The sequence below is a fragment of the Microtus oregoni genome, unplaced genomic scaffold (assembly GCF_018167655.1).
Source record: "Microtus oregoni isolate MIOR12 unplaced genomic scaffold, Mior012 000030F_ref0000283, whole genome shotgun sequence".
NCBI classification, from domain to species: Eukaryota; Metazoa; Chordata; class Mammalia; order Rodentia; family Cricetidae; genus Microtus; species Microtus oregoni.
The window spans coordinates 1,509,312-1,522,620 of NW_024543089.1; the positions used below are offsets into that span (position 1 = coordinate 1,509,312).

Below are 13,309 nucleotides of genomic sequence, written 5' to 3' on the forward strand. Positions count from 1 at the left end.
TTTGAATCTGTTGTTATTCAATTTGATACACAATATGTAAGAGTAAATTGCAAGGTATAATTGTGTTGTGTTCCCCACACTGAGTTACCATAAGGAAGTTTGAGAGGATGGTAATTGAGGTTGATAAGATGAAACCTTCTTGTGAATGCTCATTCATATAGAAATAGATCCAGTATCCAGATAATTAGCATCATCTCTTCCAGTTTTACGGAAGAAGCATTCACTAGCAGAACAAGAATAATCCACCAAGTACAAGAAGATATCTAATGGTAGAGGATGGGGAAGGGCTGCTATATCTATGATAGGGCAGGCATCAATATAAAATATTCACAGCATTTTGTACATAGGTGTAGCTCTTTGACATTTGTTCCAACATCATAAATATACTGTGCAGAAAACTATCCAAACACAACTACAATTACAGAGATTACTGTTCCACATTTGTAAACTAGGAAACACACAGATTCATCAAGGATGAGACTACTGGGTACCACACCTGTTGCTGAGAGTACATAAACCCAGCTCTCCACAGGGTGACATCCAAACTCAGAATCCTCTCAGGTACATCCAGCTAAGCTCACATCTCTCAACATGGCCGACAACTGCTGCTCTAGAAACTTCTCCAGCTGCGGCATTAGACATTGCCAGCCATATTCAGGTTTCCCCTGTGGCTCTTCCTACCCCAGCAACCTGGTCTACACCACTACCACTTGCTCTCCCAGCACCTGCCAGGTGGATTCCTCTGTGAACAACGGATGTCAGGAGACCTGCACTGAGCCCACCAGCTGCCAGAGGTCCTGTGCAGTGTCCAGACCCTGCCAGACAGTCTGTTACTACCCGAGGAGCTCCACACCTTGCAGTCCCTGCTGGGGAATGTGTGCTGGATCTCTGAGCTTTGGATCCAGCAGCTGCTGTTCCCTGGGCTGTTTATCCAGTGGCTTGAGATCTCTGAATTGCGGAATCTATGGCTTTCCCTCCCTGTGTTATGGGTCTGGATTCAACTACCCAGAATACTTGGCTTCTACAACATTCCAACCCTCTTCTTATAGATCAGTCTATGGCATTGCCTTCTAGAAATTTGACTGCTAAGTCTCCATATTCCTATAATATCACAATCAAATTCTCTATGTCCTGTAGATGATTTATTATTCTTATCTTCTACCATTTGTCTTTCTACTAACAATTCTTTCAAACTCATCTTCTGTTAAAATCTTGATGTGTAATCTCATATTATGCCTTAAATTTTGTGCTAATGTTATTCTATTTGCCATACATTCAAATATGTTTGATAACTAAAATTTTAATTCAATAAATTTATGCAATCTGTGGCTTTAATTCATTGTTCTTACTATTATGATATTGTTATTAGGTTTGTATTTATTTATTCATTAAAGATCAAAATTTATACAATTTATGTTTGAGAATAATTAATTTGGTTGGGGGAATACTCCTTATTTGTAGTAGTTAGTAATTGGAAGAGTTTAATTTGAATGCAAATAAGGCTCATAAATGTGAGCACTGCCTATGATTGAAGTGTATGACTAAAATGTTATCCATCAAGAGTATATTATTATATACTTCATGGGGTTTATGTATATTTTCAGGGAAAAATATTTAAGTCTATTTTATAAATATGAGTTTTCAACCAAGAGAATAGAATAGTCAACTTCCAAAGAATTTCAAGACAGATACTTCTTTTTATCTGAAATAATGAAATCTCTTCTACCCAAAGTTTATGCACTATTTTTTCCTATCTTCTCAAAATATTTGAAAGGAGAATGACAACCATCTTAAGTGGTAATAACTGGGTCTAGGAATCAGGGCATCTTCCTGATGCTTCTCCAACTCAGCTTCAGCCAACCTAGAAACAATGCTGAACAGATTTTATTCATTTGTTTTAGTCTGATTGTCAACGTTAAAGATTTGGGTGTAGTTTGCTTGCAATAAGAGCCAGGAAAAAAAAGCAATAGTGTATTGTTCATTAGTGTGTCAGTTTGGTCCTGAAGGTAGTACTGGTCTCCTGGAACAGACCTTAGATGACCAGGGACAGGAGCACACAAACTACAACTTTAGGGCTGTCTCAGTTGTGACCCAAAGGGAAGTGCCAGGGCTGGGCCAGGGCAGGGATTCTCTAACAGTAGAGTCCATGGGCTGGAGAGCAGGGTTAAAGTACTCAGACTTCAGGAGTTCCACAGCAGGAGATGGAGGGAGGAGAAGTGAGGACCAGATCATAGCTGTCTCAGCAAAGAGCATTCATATCTGGAAAGCCTTGGAAGACGGCAGTAAATGAGAGTGTTTGCTTATGGACTTCACTGAATTGGGCTCAATTTTAGGTTGTAAATTTGGTAGAATTTTTTTTTCATGAAATTAGATCCATCTGTATATTGTTATTTTTTTTTTTTACCAAAATCCCAATCTTTCCACTAAATACTCAGGAGCCAGATGTTATGGTGAAACCCTGCTTGTTCAGAGAAGCAAAGTAATCACCCAGTTAACAACATTCCTTCTCTGCCAATATCCCAGAAAAAGTTACTTTCTCTTACTTATTATGGTGTTCCAATCAAGACTCCTCCAGCACAGTGCCCCTCCATTCTACTTCCTGTGCATCTCTCTATCCATCCTCCTGACTCCCTCTTTCTCTCTATGATTATTACTTTCTGTCATCAGGTTGATTGCTCTAACTCCTGACCTATAGAATGTTTTTTGATTTAATCCTGTTTACAATAAGCAGAAAGCTCTTGGATTAATGGTGTTTGCACTGGCAAAGCCACACCAGAACTAGAAACAGGTTTATCTAATAAATAAAACAACCTCTGGTTCCAGAGTAAAATCAAACATCCTGAAGCATGTCTCCCTTTTTCTAAATGAAAAGGAAAGGTTTGAACTCTAATACAGTAAAACTATTTACAATAATTAAGCTATTCCTGCCAAGATTTACACAATGTCTAACTTGGTTGTATTTGGCAGTCTAAGGATTAAGTATTTCTGAGTTCAAAGTACTATAAAGTGTTCATATCATTCTCATATGACTCAACCATCAAACTATTCTGAGCAGTTTGTAGGCAAAAGATGAACTTATGGCTGGTGTTTGTTAGCTTAATCACAATCCTGGATAGGTAGAACACAGCATTCAGTATTGTGTGGTCCTCCAGCAGGAAGGGGCAGGCCCTCAGGCAACATAGTGTTATGGGTGCCAGTGCTAATCTCGGGCTCTGAGCTGGAATTTCAGGCCAAACAGCTGGAGGTTGGTGGGTGATACCATTTGGCCTGTCTACTTTTTTTTCTTTGAATTTGTTCCTTGACGATCTTTTACGTGTTCAGTGAAACATCTCCAGCTTCTTATCTTGATTTCTTGTCTTTATCTGGAAAGATAGAAGGAAAACCCTGCCCCAATCCAAACTGTGGGGAGTTTCTTTTCTTTTTTTGTATATTTTATCTTTCCTATGGAATAAAGATTTTGTCAACAGAAAGTATATTATCTTTCAATCAAAAAATTCTTCTGAAATTTTGAAACTAAACATGCCATAAGTATGCACAGAGAACAGAGAAATGTACCTATATTGCTATATATATTTCAAGGTTTAAGTGTATTTATTTTTAGACCACAATAGACATTCACTTTAAATTTCAGGCTCCCTTTAACAAGTGCATTTGAAATTTAAAACACTATAAATATTATATGCGTACCTCTGTTTCACATGTTTTGTGATTAACCTCTTTCTACCTATGGCGTCCTTAAAATATTTATTCTCATAGAGTTGTCCTGGTTTAATCTGGTTCTCCATTCCCCCTGTTATTCAGTGTTAGGGGTGAACTGTCAACTTTTTCTGATGAGTAATCTATCATTATTATGGATTTATATTGAGTTTGTTCCCTAGAAATTTTGAATATTATAGTTTTAATTAACATGATGACACTCTGCCAACTATTTCATTATTCTCAGACATTTTGTTAGTCTTGCTTTTGTGAGCTACATAACATTTGACATCTTTGTTAAGTTTTGCTAGGGTGTGCCTTTTCCATTCATGCCTCCTATGACTAGATGTCCTTGCCATTTAGCTGACAGTTAGTGGTTTTCCATTTTGATGATAATACATCCATACCATTGCAAATGCACCATGAATTGGAGAAAATAGAGGGGTTTTGTTTGTTTGTCTTATAGTTAAAAGTCTTGCTATTAGTTCAGTGTGTTGTGCTGATTTTGTGGTTCCTTCCTCCATATTGGCCATTTGGTGTAGGAAGATCTTCTTTCTATGTGTAGCTTTCATTGGTCAAATAAAGAAACTGCCTAGGCCTTTTGATAGGGCAGAATTTAGATAGGTGGAGTAGACCGAACAGAATATGGGAAAAAGAAAGCAGAGTCAGGCAGACACCATGAATCTGCGGCTTGAGACAGATGTAGGTTAGGATCTTTCCCAGTAAGTAATATTTTGACATGAAATTAAGACACATGGGTTAAGAAAACCTATTTTTCAATTCATGGCTGTAAGGTGTGTGTGCTTTTGGTATATTATCATTTGAAAATATTATCTTTTTATTTTTTCTTGTCTGAATGAAGGAAAGCCAACTGTTAGTCTTCATAAGTTAGTTTCAACTGAATTACCAAGCTGTCTGATGGAATATTTCTTCTCCATATGCGTTTAGTCTCTCCTGTACAAATCTAATATTTTTCAATCTCGATGGTATCCACAGCTTTTCTTCTCCCGTGGAAACAAAGTCAAAACTTCTTCTCCAGCTTAACAAATATCCTGTTTTCCATTCTGAGGTCAATATCGCTTTAAAATAAACATGATGATTTAATTCAGCAGTTTTTTTCTACTATCCAATGTCTCTCCATAGATGTTGTTACTTTCTCATTAATAAAACACTGTATAATCTATCTTTGTGTTTTTTCTGTTTGTTAAGTATATCTTTTAAAGTACAATTAGATCTTTCTATAACTGCTTGCCATGTAGAACAGTGTGGTATGCCTGCAGTATGCTTTATTGTAATATGTGAAGAATGGATTCATTTTACTGGAGACATATGCTGGAGTATTGTCAGTCTTAATTTGTACAGGTATCTCCATGATGGCCATAACTTCTAACAAATGTGTAATTACAGAATCAATATTTTCAGAACTTAAAGCAGTTGTCTATTGAAATCTTAAATATGTATGTCTGGCATGGTGCACTTTTATTTCCAAACTCTGCAAATAAATTGTCTTGCCTGTCCCTTATTGAGCTGCATTCATTAGGCCAATGCTGGCTTTTTTCCACACCTTCTGCATACTCCAAAATCCTCGGGCCTGCTGTTTGGATTATCACTTGGAAAAGCATTATCTCTTGAAGTTGGTTTCCCTTTGCAAATGGACCTTGCTAATCAAAATTTATACATTTGACATTTTGATGTTTTTGTTAAAACTTTTAGAAATTGCTTATCCTTTCAGAGTAGCATCATAACTATGAGAACCACTATCATTTGTAATTCTAATCCACTCATCTACTGGGGCTGATCTTGTCTTTAATGACCTAATCACCCTTTTGCATTCTGAATTAGAATTTTCAAAAGCCAAAGATTTAAATAATTAATATTTGTCTGACTTCTAGATATGATACAATTCTATTCAAATGTCTTTGCAAAACATTAGTGAAGGCTTTTTTTTTAGGCCTTGTAATATTCTAGAAAATGACTCAAACCTCTTTCCTAATTCTTCAACTTTGTCCTAAAAATTTAAAGGTGCTAAATGACTTAGTGCTAAGGCATGATCATCTATTCAAGCTGCCTTTGAGACTCAGCATAATGATTTAAACCTAGAAACTGGTTCTGGGAAAAACTAACACCTCTAGCCCTATTTTGTCATTCTATAGCCCTAGCTCCCTCTTTCACAATATTCACCCTTTTAAATGAGGACTATCTTCTAATATTGCTCTTGTCAATTCTTTTAAGGGTTGGGGAAAAATTCTATTCTTAGTTGCCCATGAATTTGACATATGTTTAGCATAAGATGAATGAATACCATATAAAATGATCACTTCCTTAAATCTAACAAAATCTAATATTTCTAACGGACCCATTTAATTTTCATTTAATCTCAGGGGTGTTTATCATCTGCTGATAGTTTCTTTATTATAACTGGATAAACTAAGGTTGCTCTTATAACCTTGGGCCATCCCCTTTCAGTTTCTTTATACAGTGGTAGACTTGTCTAAATTCCTCTTTCTATGTCTAAGAATTTTTCTTATTTTTATTTATAATTCTAAGGCTTGAATCTTATCAATCCATCTTTAACTTTTGGCCCAAAAAAACACTATGGGCATTAAGAATAAAGTATAAATTACCAGACTGGTAGTAATTATGGTCGATATTGTTTCCATCTCAATTATGTTGTTTACCTTGGTTATGTCATTTTTTTTTTGTATTTTCTGCTACCTTCACACCATCTAAAATATAATCTTATACTGTCATAACACACTGTATTATGATATTTCCCATCCTAAACATGGGAAAGTTTTCCTTTTAATTTTACTTAACTTTTTTCTTGAGAACTTCTAGGTATCTTACCAAATCCAATGGCTTCTCAGTTTATGCACAGCTGGTGTGATTTATCTGGCCATGTGATCATGACATGCATTTGAGTGATTTGTTTAACAAAATTTCAATCAGCGGCTGTACCAATAAAGATTATGGAGCCAGGTGCTATGGTGAAAACATGCTAGCTCAGAGACAAGGAAAGCACCGGGCTGAGATTTTTCCTCCTTCAGTGTGTCAGAAGATGAGCTTTTGCCTACCTCCTACACTGTCTCAAATAAGACTCCTCCAATTCCATGTCTCTCTGTTCTACTTCCTGTGTATCTCTCTCTTTCCTCCTGACTCCCTCTTACTCTGTGTTCTTAGTTCATGTCAACTGGTTGCTTGCTTCACCTCTTTACCTATGGAATATTATTTTTATTTAATATTGTTTAGAATAAGCCAAAAATTCTTGGATTAAAGAAATGTGTTAGAGCTGAGTCACACTATAACTACAAACATATAACTAGAAACAGCCCCCCCCCCAGGAAATAATGTAATCTTCAAGTTCACAATTTGATTAAATATCCTAAAACAGTGTGTTTTTATATGTTAGAATTGTAATATCCTCTTGATGACATTTCTTCAATGAATGTGGTGACCTTCATCTTCTAAAAAACTTTTAGTTTAAATTTGTTTTTGTCCACTGTGAAATTATTGACAACTGCTTATTTCAAAGGTCCATATAGTTGATATACTGGTTTCCATCTTTTTACCTAAATGTGATATCTATTGCAATTGGCAAGATGCATTTACTAGAGGCAGAAAAATGATGTATTTTGTTAGTCACATCCTTTTTGAAAATTGGAGATCAATGAACTATACCTAAGAGTTTTGCATTTTTATCATTTTGTTGTTTTTCAGGGGGGGTGTCTCTTTGTACTTATAATTTACTCATTTGCTATTGATTATTAATAGCCCATGTCCTTTTCAGTTCATCCTTTTCTGCAGTCCAGCTAATTTCTTCCAGCATGCCCTGTGGATCAGGATTACAGATCATAAATTACTTTATTCGGTCTTTATTGTAGATGATTTGTGCTTTTCTTTCAATTTAATAGATAGTTTTCTGGGTACAACAGAATGAACTGGAAGTTCTTTTCTTTTAAACTATAAATTGGATTACAGATTTCTAAGAACTCAAAATGTTAAAGTTTTCCATACAACAATCATGCATTATTTTAATGAGCCTCCAGTTATCTCTTACAGATTTTAATATACTTTCATTATTCTGTGTATTTGGTGATTTACTTATGTCTCATGGTGTTTCTGTACTTATCTTGAAAATATGATACTATTCAGTAGGCCTCTTGTACCTGTATAGGTATCTCATTATTTAGGTTTAAAAGAATTTCTGTTAGTAGTCTCCTTCTTCTATGAACATAATTTGAGTGTTCTTCCCTCCTGTCTTGTTCCAAAGCTCTTTCATGCTCCATTTATATTCCTTTTAAAATTTATCATTGAAGTTTACCCCATAATCTATTTCCTACTGTTTGTCACTTATCCCTGACTTTATATTTTCACCTTGTTCTATTATTTAACGACAATTTTCACTGAAGTTTAAAGGTAGAATATTGTGATTTTTTTTAACCTCCTTTCAGCTTAGATTTTCTTCAGAAATTCCATTTCTTTATTGAATTCTGCTTTCATATTTGGAATTTGATTTCTCATTCTACTCAAACATTTTCTTTTTAACTCATGGAGTATATCTATATATTTATTCCATTTTTCAACATAGCTGAAATCACTACTCTGACTTCTTTGTGTGGAATTTTTCCAGGTTTTTCTCATTGGGAAGTTGGTAATATTGTATTGGTTTTGATTCTGCCTTCAAACTTAAGCATATAGAACATTTTGTAGGATACATTTCTTTTTATTTCCTTTTAAAAAGAATTTATTCTTCACATGAAAGCCTTATAGTACATGTACTATCTCAACAAACACAGGGAAATCAAATCAATTTCCAATTATTTCATTTAATCACAATGATGTAAATTAGTTATCAACAATCACAGAAAATTTAAAAAGTAAACAAACGGAAGAAGAGTGTAGAGCTACTATTATATAATAATTGTGACACTGAAGACATCAATATGAAAAATAATTCTTAGAATCACATTGCGATGAAAACACAGCTTGCCAATATTTTGGAACATAAAGGACGTGCTACAAAAATTATATAATACTATGTGTACATTATATTTTTCAACAATTTAAAACTAATACGTTATGAATGTATCTTATAGCTTCAGGAACAACAATATACCACCTTATCTCAAATTTTACAAGGAGGATCTGCTGTCATTTTTCCCTTTAACTGTTTTGAATATCAAAGAAATTATAAATGTATAACAATAAAGGAAAGAAGGTAAGGGGAAATGTCCCTGTATCAGACACAGTAGTATACTACTCTTTAGACTGGAGAGGGAGGGGGGGAAAGGAGTGGGGGAAGGGGAAGAGGAGTGGGGGGAGGGAGAGGGAAATGGACGGCAGTGAGGAGGCGGAAATTTTTTCAATAAAAAAAATCAGTCAAAAAAATTTTTTAAAAAAAGAGTTAGCCAATAAGAAGTTAGAGCTAATCGGCCAAACAGTGTTTTAATTAGTACAGTTTCTGTGTGATTATTTCAGTTTGGCTGGCTTGACGAACAAGTGGCTTCCTCGACTCCTACAACAACCAACCAATTGAAAATTGGCCATGGAAAACATGAATTCTCAAAGCAAGAAATACACATGGCTACTTTAAACTTAAACAACAACACAGACATAAATGTCAATATACTTAACAATCAGGAAAATATAGGTTAAAATCACTTTAAGATTTGATCTCACCCCCTTTCAGATTTGGTAGGATTAACAATAATTGTCCATGAATGCACCCACATGGATGGATCAAAGCTAAACCATTATACACCGATGGTCCTGTTGTCACCAAGTACAATCACTGTGGGACTTGGTCTGGAGATTTCTCAAAACCTGGAAATAGAAGTACAACAAAACCCAAGCTATGATCATTCCTGAGCATATATTCAAGAGGCGGTAGCCTACAACAGAGACAGATGCACATCCATATTCCTTGTGGTTCCATTCTCAACTAGTAGGAATTCAAATAAGTCAAGATGCTTATCAAACGAAGGGAAAACTACAGCACTTAAAAACATGGAAAATTACTCAGCTGTAAATAGAATGAAACCATAAAATGGCTGGGTAAGTGGAAGAAAATGGGAACAAATCATATTGGGTGAGATCACTCTGACACAAATATATAATCCCCATATATTGTCATACTAATTGAGTCTAGCTTTGAAAATACCATTTCTATAATTAGCCTAGAGAATCAATGGAAGGCAAGATACTCGAAAAAGACCACTGCAGTGATCATTTTGATTTTCCATGAATAAAATAAGTAGGAATATTGAGGTGGCAGACTTGAAGAATAGATAGGGGTGTGGGTATGAGTTCCTAAGACTTCATAACACTTAACAAAAATGAAAGGTATATGAAAAATCTTTAATAAAATCTAAGATCTTCAACCCTATAAAGTATCTCAATTTGAGGAAATAATAGATCAAATTTCTGTGTGCACTTTAAAAGAATTAAAATAGAAAAATTGATATAAAAGATGGTCATCTATATTAGAAGTTGCAAAGAGATGTTGACATACCACTTTGATACACATTTTCTTTATTTTTAATCATTTTCACTCACGTCAATAAAAAATTGACATAGAGAAGTAAACCATGACAAAAAAAAAACACAAAATAACAAAATGAAGCTCACCGAGTATATGTTCCTATGTCACTAGCAAAAGAAAAATATCACTGAGGATAAAATACAGTCAGTTTCGCTTCAGGATTGCCAACCATCTTAAATTAAATTAAATTTAAATTTAATTCTAGCAATTTGGTTTCACAATCCAATCTTAGGAACCCTCATAAAACTCTCCAAAATTTTACTACTGTTGTTACAGTGATGATACTAGCCACACGTACTGATGATGTCATGGAAAATAAAATAGTAATCTTATGATGGGATATATTTACAATCATGACAGACATACTAGATGGTAGTGCTATTTCTAGACACATTGCAACATTCTAGCAAAATTAAAAATAGAAATGTACTATGATATATGTGTGTTCCAAATAATGTTGACACTCTATTGCATCATTGTATTTTTAGTCTTTTTTATAGAGGCTGTGTAACTCCTACATAACACCACATGCCATACCCTGTGTCTGATCATTTCTCAGAGCATGCTACATAGATCAAGGTAATACTAGAAAAATGATTCTCACTGATCCATTAGATGTGTGGGGGAAAAAAAATTTTTCGTTTCAGACAGGAGGGGAATGGAATGAAGAATAAAATGAAGTTTGTAAAAGTTTTTAGATCAAATCCTGGCAAAATTTCTTGATCATGTAAAAATACACATGCAACTCCTAACTCCAAAAGTCTCTGGGACTTCAATTATTACTAAAATCCCTTCATGTGGCATGATTTATTGTATCACACCTATCTCATTAGCCCCACTGATTTTGTTTGTTTTGATTTGCATTTATTATTGATATATACTCTGTATATCTTTGTGTACATACCACCTTATCTCAATTTTTCCAAGAAGTGTCTGCTGTCATTTCTCCCTTTAACTGTTTTAAATATCCAGGAAATTATAAATGTCAATCAATAAAGGATAGAAGGTAAGGGAAAAATGTCCTTCCCTGTATCTGGCACAGTAGTAGACAATTCCAAGAATCTTTGCAAGTGGACAAAATGTTTCTAGAATGTTGCATTCCAGTAGTTCATTAAAAATGCCTATTTTGAGTGATTTTTCCCTCTTTTCCCCCTTGAATGCCCATAATACATGTAATCTTAAATTTTCTTTAAGATACTATACCATGTTAATTGAATCCAACTCTCTTTGACACACAGAGAAAGCCTAGTAAATTAAATCTCTTCATAGAAGTGTTACCCTTCCCTTCAGTTGATTGGAGTTGAGCCTGGGAGGTAGTAGGAAGCTCCTAGCACCTCTTGATCCAAGATTATTGCCCTTTTTCTTATGTGTGCAGATGATGTGCAGGGGTCCTTAGGCAGTCAAATGAGGCAGCAAGATTAGCATGTACACTTATATGTAAATGTCTATCAGTCCTGAAAACTGTTTAAAGCTACTTTCTCCTGACTGAAAATCTACATTCAAATTATAGACTTGATATTTCTCTTAAATAAAGAATTCAGCTTGTAAATTATGTAATATCGTTTTCTTGGTGTTGGCATTTCTATCTTTGTTTGGTTTTCTTGGCTCAACAGAAATTCATGTACTTTAATGTCATGCAATTCACTCTAGTTGATCCCTGTTGTTTGGACATGAATAATGATCTTGCTAGAATTGACAACTTCCAAATAAAGAAAAGCAAATTAAGGCCAAATTGTATACCCCCAATTCAGCTGGACAATCCTACTGATCTTACATCTTTCAAACCACAAGCGCAGAAGCTGAGTGAAGAAACAATAATGTTGAAAATGCACAAAGATATCAGATTGCACAACTTTATTAGATGAAATTTTCATTTTTCAAATGGTCTTAGAGAGAAAGCAAATAGCATCTGAATACATTATCAGTATAGAGAGTAGAGCATAATTTTGGGTGACCCACTGATCTCATAATCAGCTGAAGTTTGGAGAGGAAGCTGTTAAAGGAAGGATGATATGATATCAGCAGGTGTTAGGCAGGGAAGCAAGAGCTTTCGAGCATACTTGAAATAGGAAACATAAAGACTTAGCAGCTGATTCCATAGAGGCCTGATCCACAGATTGGTCTGTAACAAGGTTGATAGGAAAGAGGCACCAAGTAGCTTGGATAGCAATATCTAGATCCAAAACTCAAGGAAGGGAATCCAGAGACTCCACAATTTAGAGATCTGAAGCTACTGGATCCACAGCCCCCTGAGTAGCAGCTTCTAGAACCAAAGCCCAGGGAACGGCAGCTGCTGGATCCAAAGCTCAGAGACCCAGCATATGTTCCCTGGCAAGGACTGCAAGGTGTGGAGCTCCTCGGGTAGTAGCAGGCTGTCTGGCAGGGCTTGGACACAACACAGGCCCTCTGGCAGCTGGTGGGCTCAATGCAGGTCTCCTGACAGCCGGTGTTCACAGAGGATTCCACCAGGCAGGGCCTGGACACCACACAGGACCTCTGGCAGCTGGTTGGCTCAATGCAGGTCTCCTGACATCTGGTGTTCAGAGAAGATTCCACCTGGCAGGGTCTAAGAGAACAACTGGTAGTGGTGTAGACCAGGTTGCTGGGGTAGGAAGAGCCACAGGAGGAACCTGAATATGGCTGGCAACGTCTAAAGGAGCGGGAGGAGAAGTTTCCAGAGCAGCAGCTGTAGGTCATGTTGAGAGGAGATGTGAGCTCAGCTGGATATATCTGAGAGGATTCTGAGTTTGGATGTCACCCTGTGGAGAACTGGGTTTATATACTCTCAGCAACAGGTGTGGTATCCAATTGTCTCATCCTTGATGCATTTGTGTGCTTCCCAGTTTATAAATGTGCAACACTATTCTCTGTAATTGTAGCTCTAATTTGAATAGTTTTCTGCACCGTATATTTATGGGTGTTGTCCTTTTGTTATAGTTAGGACAATGAGCTACTGCTATGTCAGAGATGCCATGAGTGACTCTTTTATACTGATGCTTATTCTATCATGTCTATGAAATACACTGCTCTTCCTCTTGACATAATTTTTATGTTTTTGTCAGATGTTATACA

General features: G+C 35.7%; 2 protein-coding genes across 2 annotated transcripts; one reads left to right on the top strand and one right to left on the bottom strand.

Moving 5' to 3' along the window:
• The first annotated feature begins 591 nt into the window (after window positions 1-591).
• On the top strand, window positions 592-1,074 carry LOC121465238 (keratin-associated protein 13-2-like). The gene has a single exon (XM_041678426.1). The coding sequence runs from the start codon at window positions 592-594 to the stop codon at window positions 1,072-1,074; it is 483 nt and encodes a 160-aa protein (XP_041534360.1).
• An 11,245-nt stretch (window positions 1,075-12,319) lies between these two features.
• Window positions 12,320-12,979, bottom strand: LOC121465419 (keratin-associated protein 13-1-like). Its single transcript, XM_041678665.1, has 2 exons — window positions 12,732-12,979; window positions 12,320-12,641 (listed from the first exon to the last, which is right to left on the bottom strand). The coding sequence occupies exons 1-2, from the start codon at window positions 12,932-12,934 to the stop codon at window positions 12,320-12,322; spliced, it is 525 nt and encodes a 174-aa protein (XP_041534599.1). The 5' UTR covers window positions 12,935-12,979.
• Window positions 12,980-13,309: the final 330 nt, after the last annotated feature.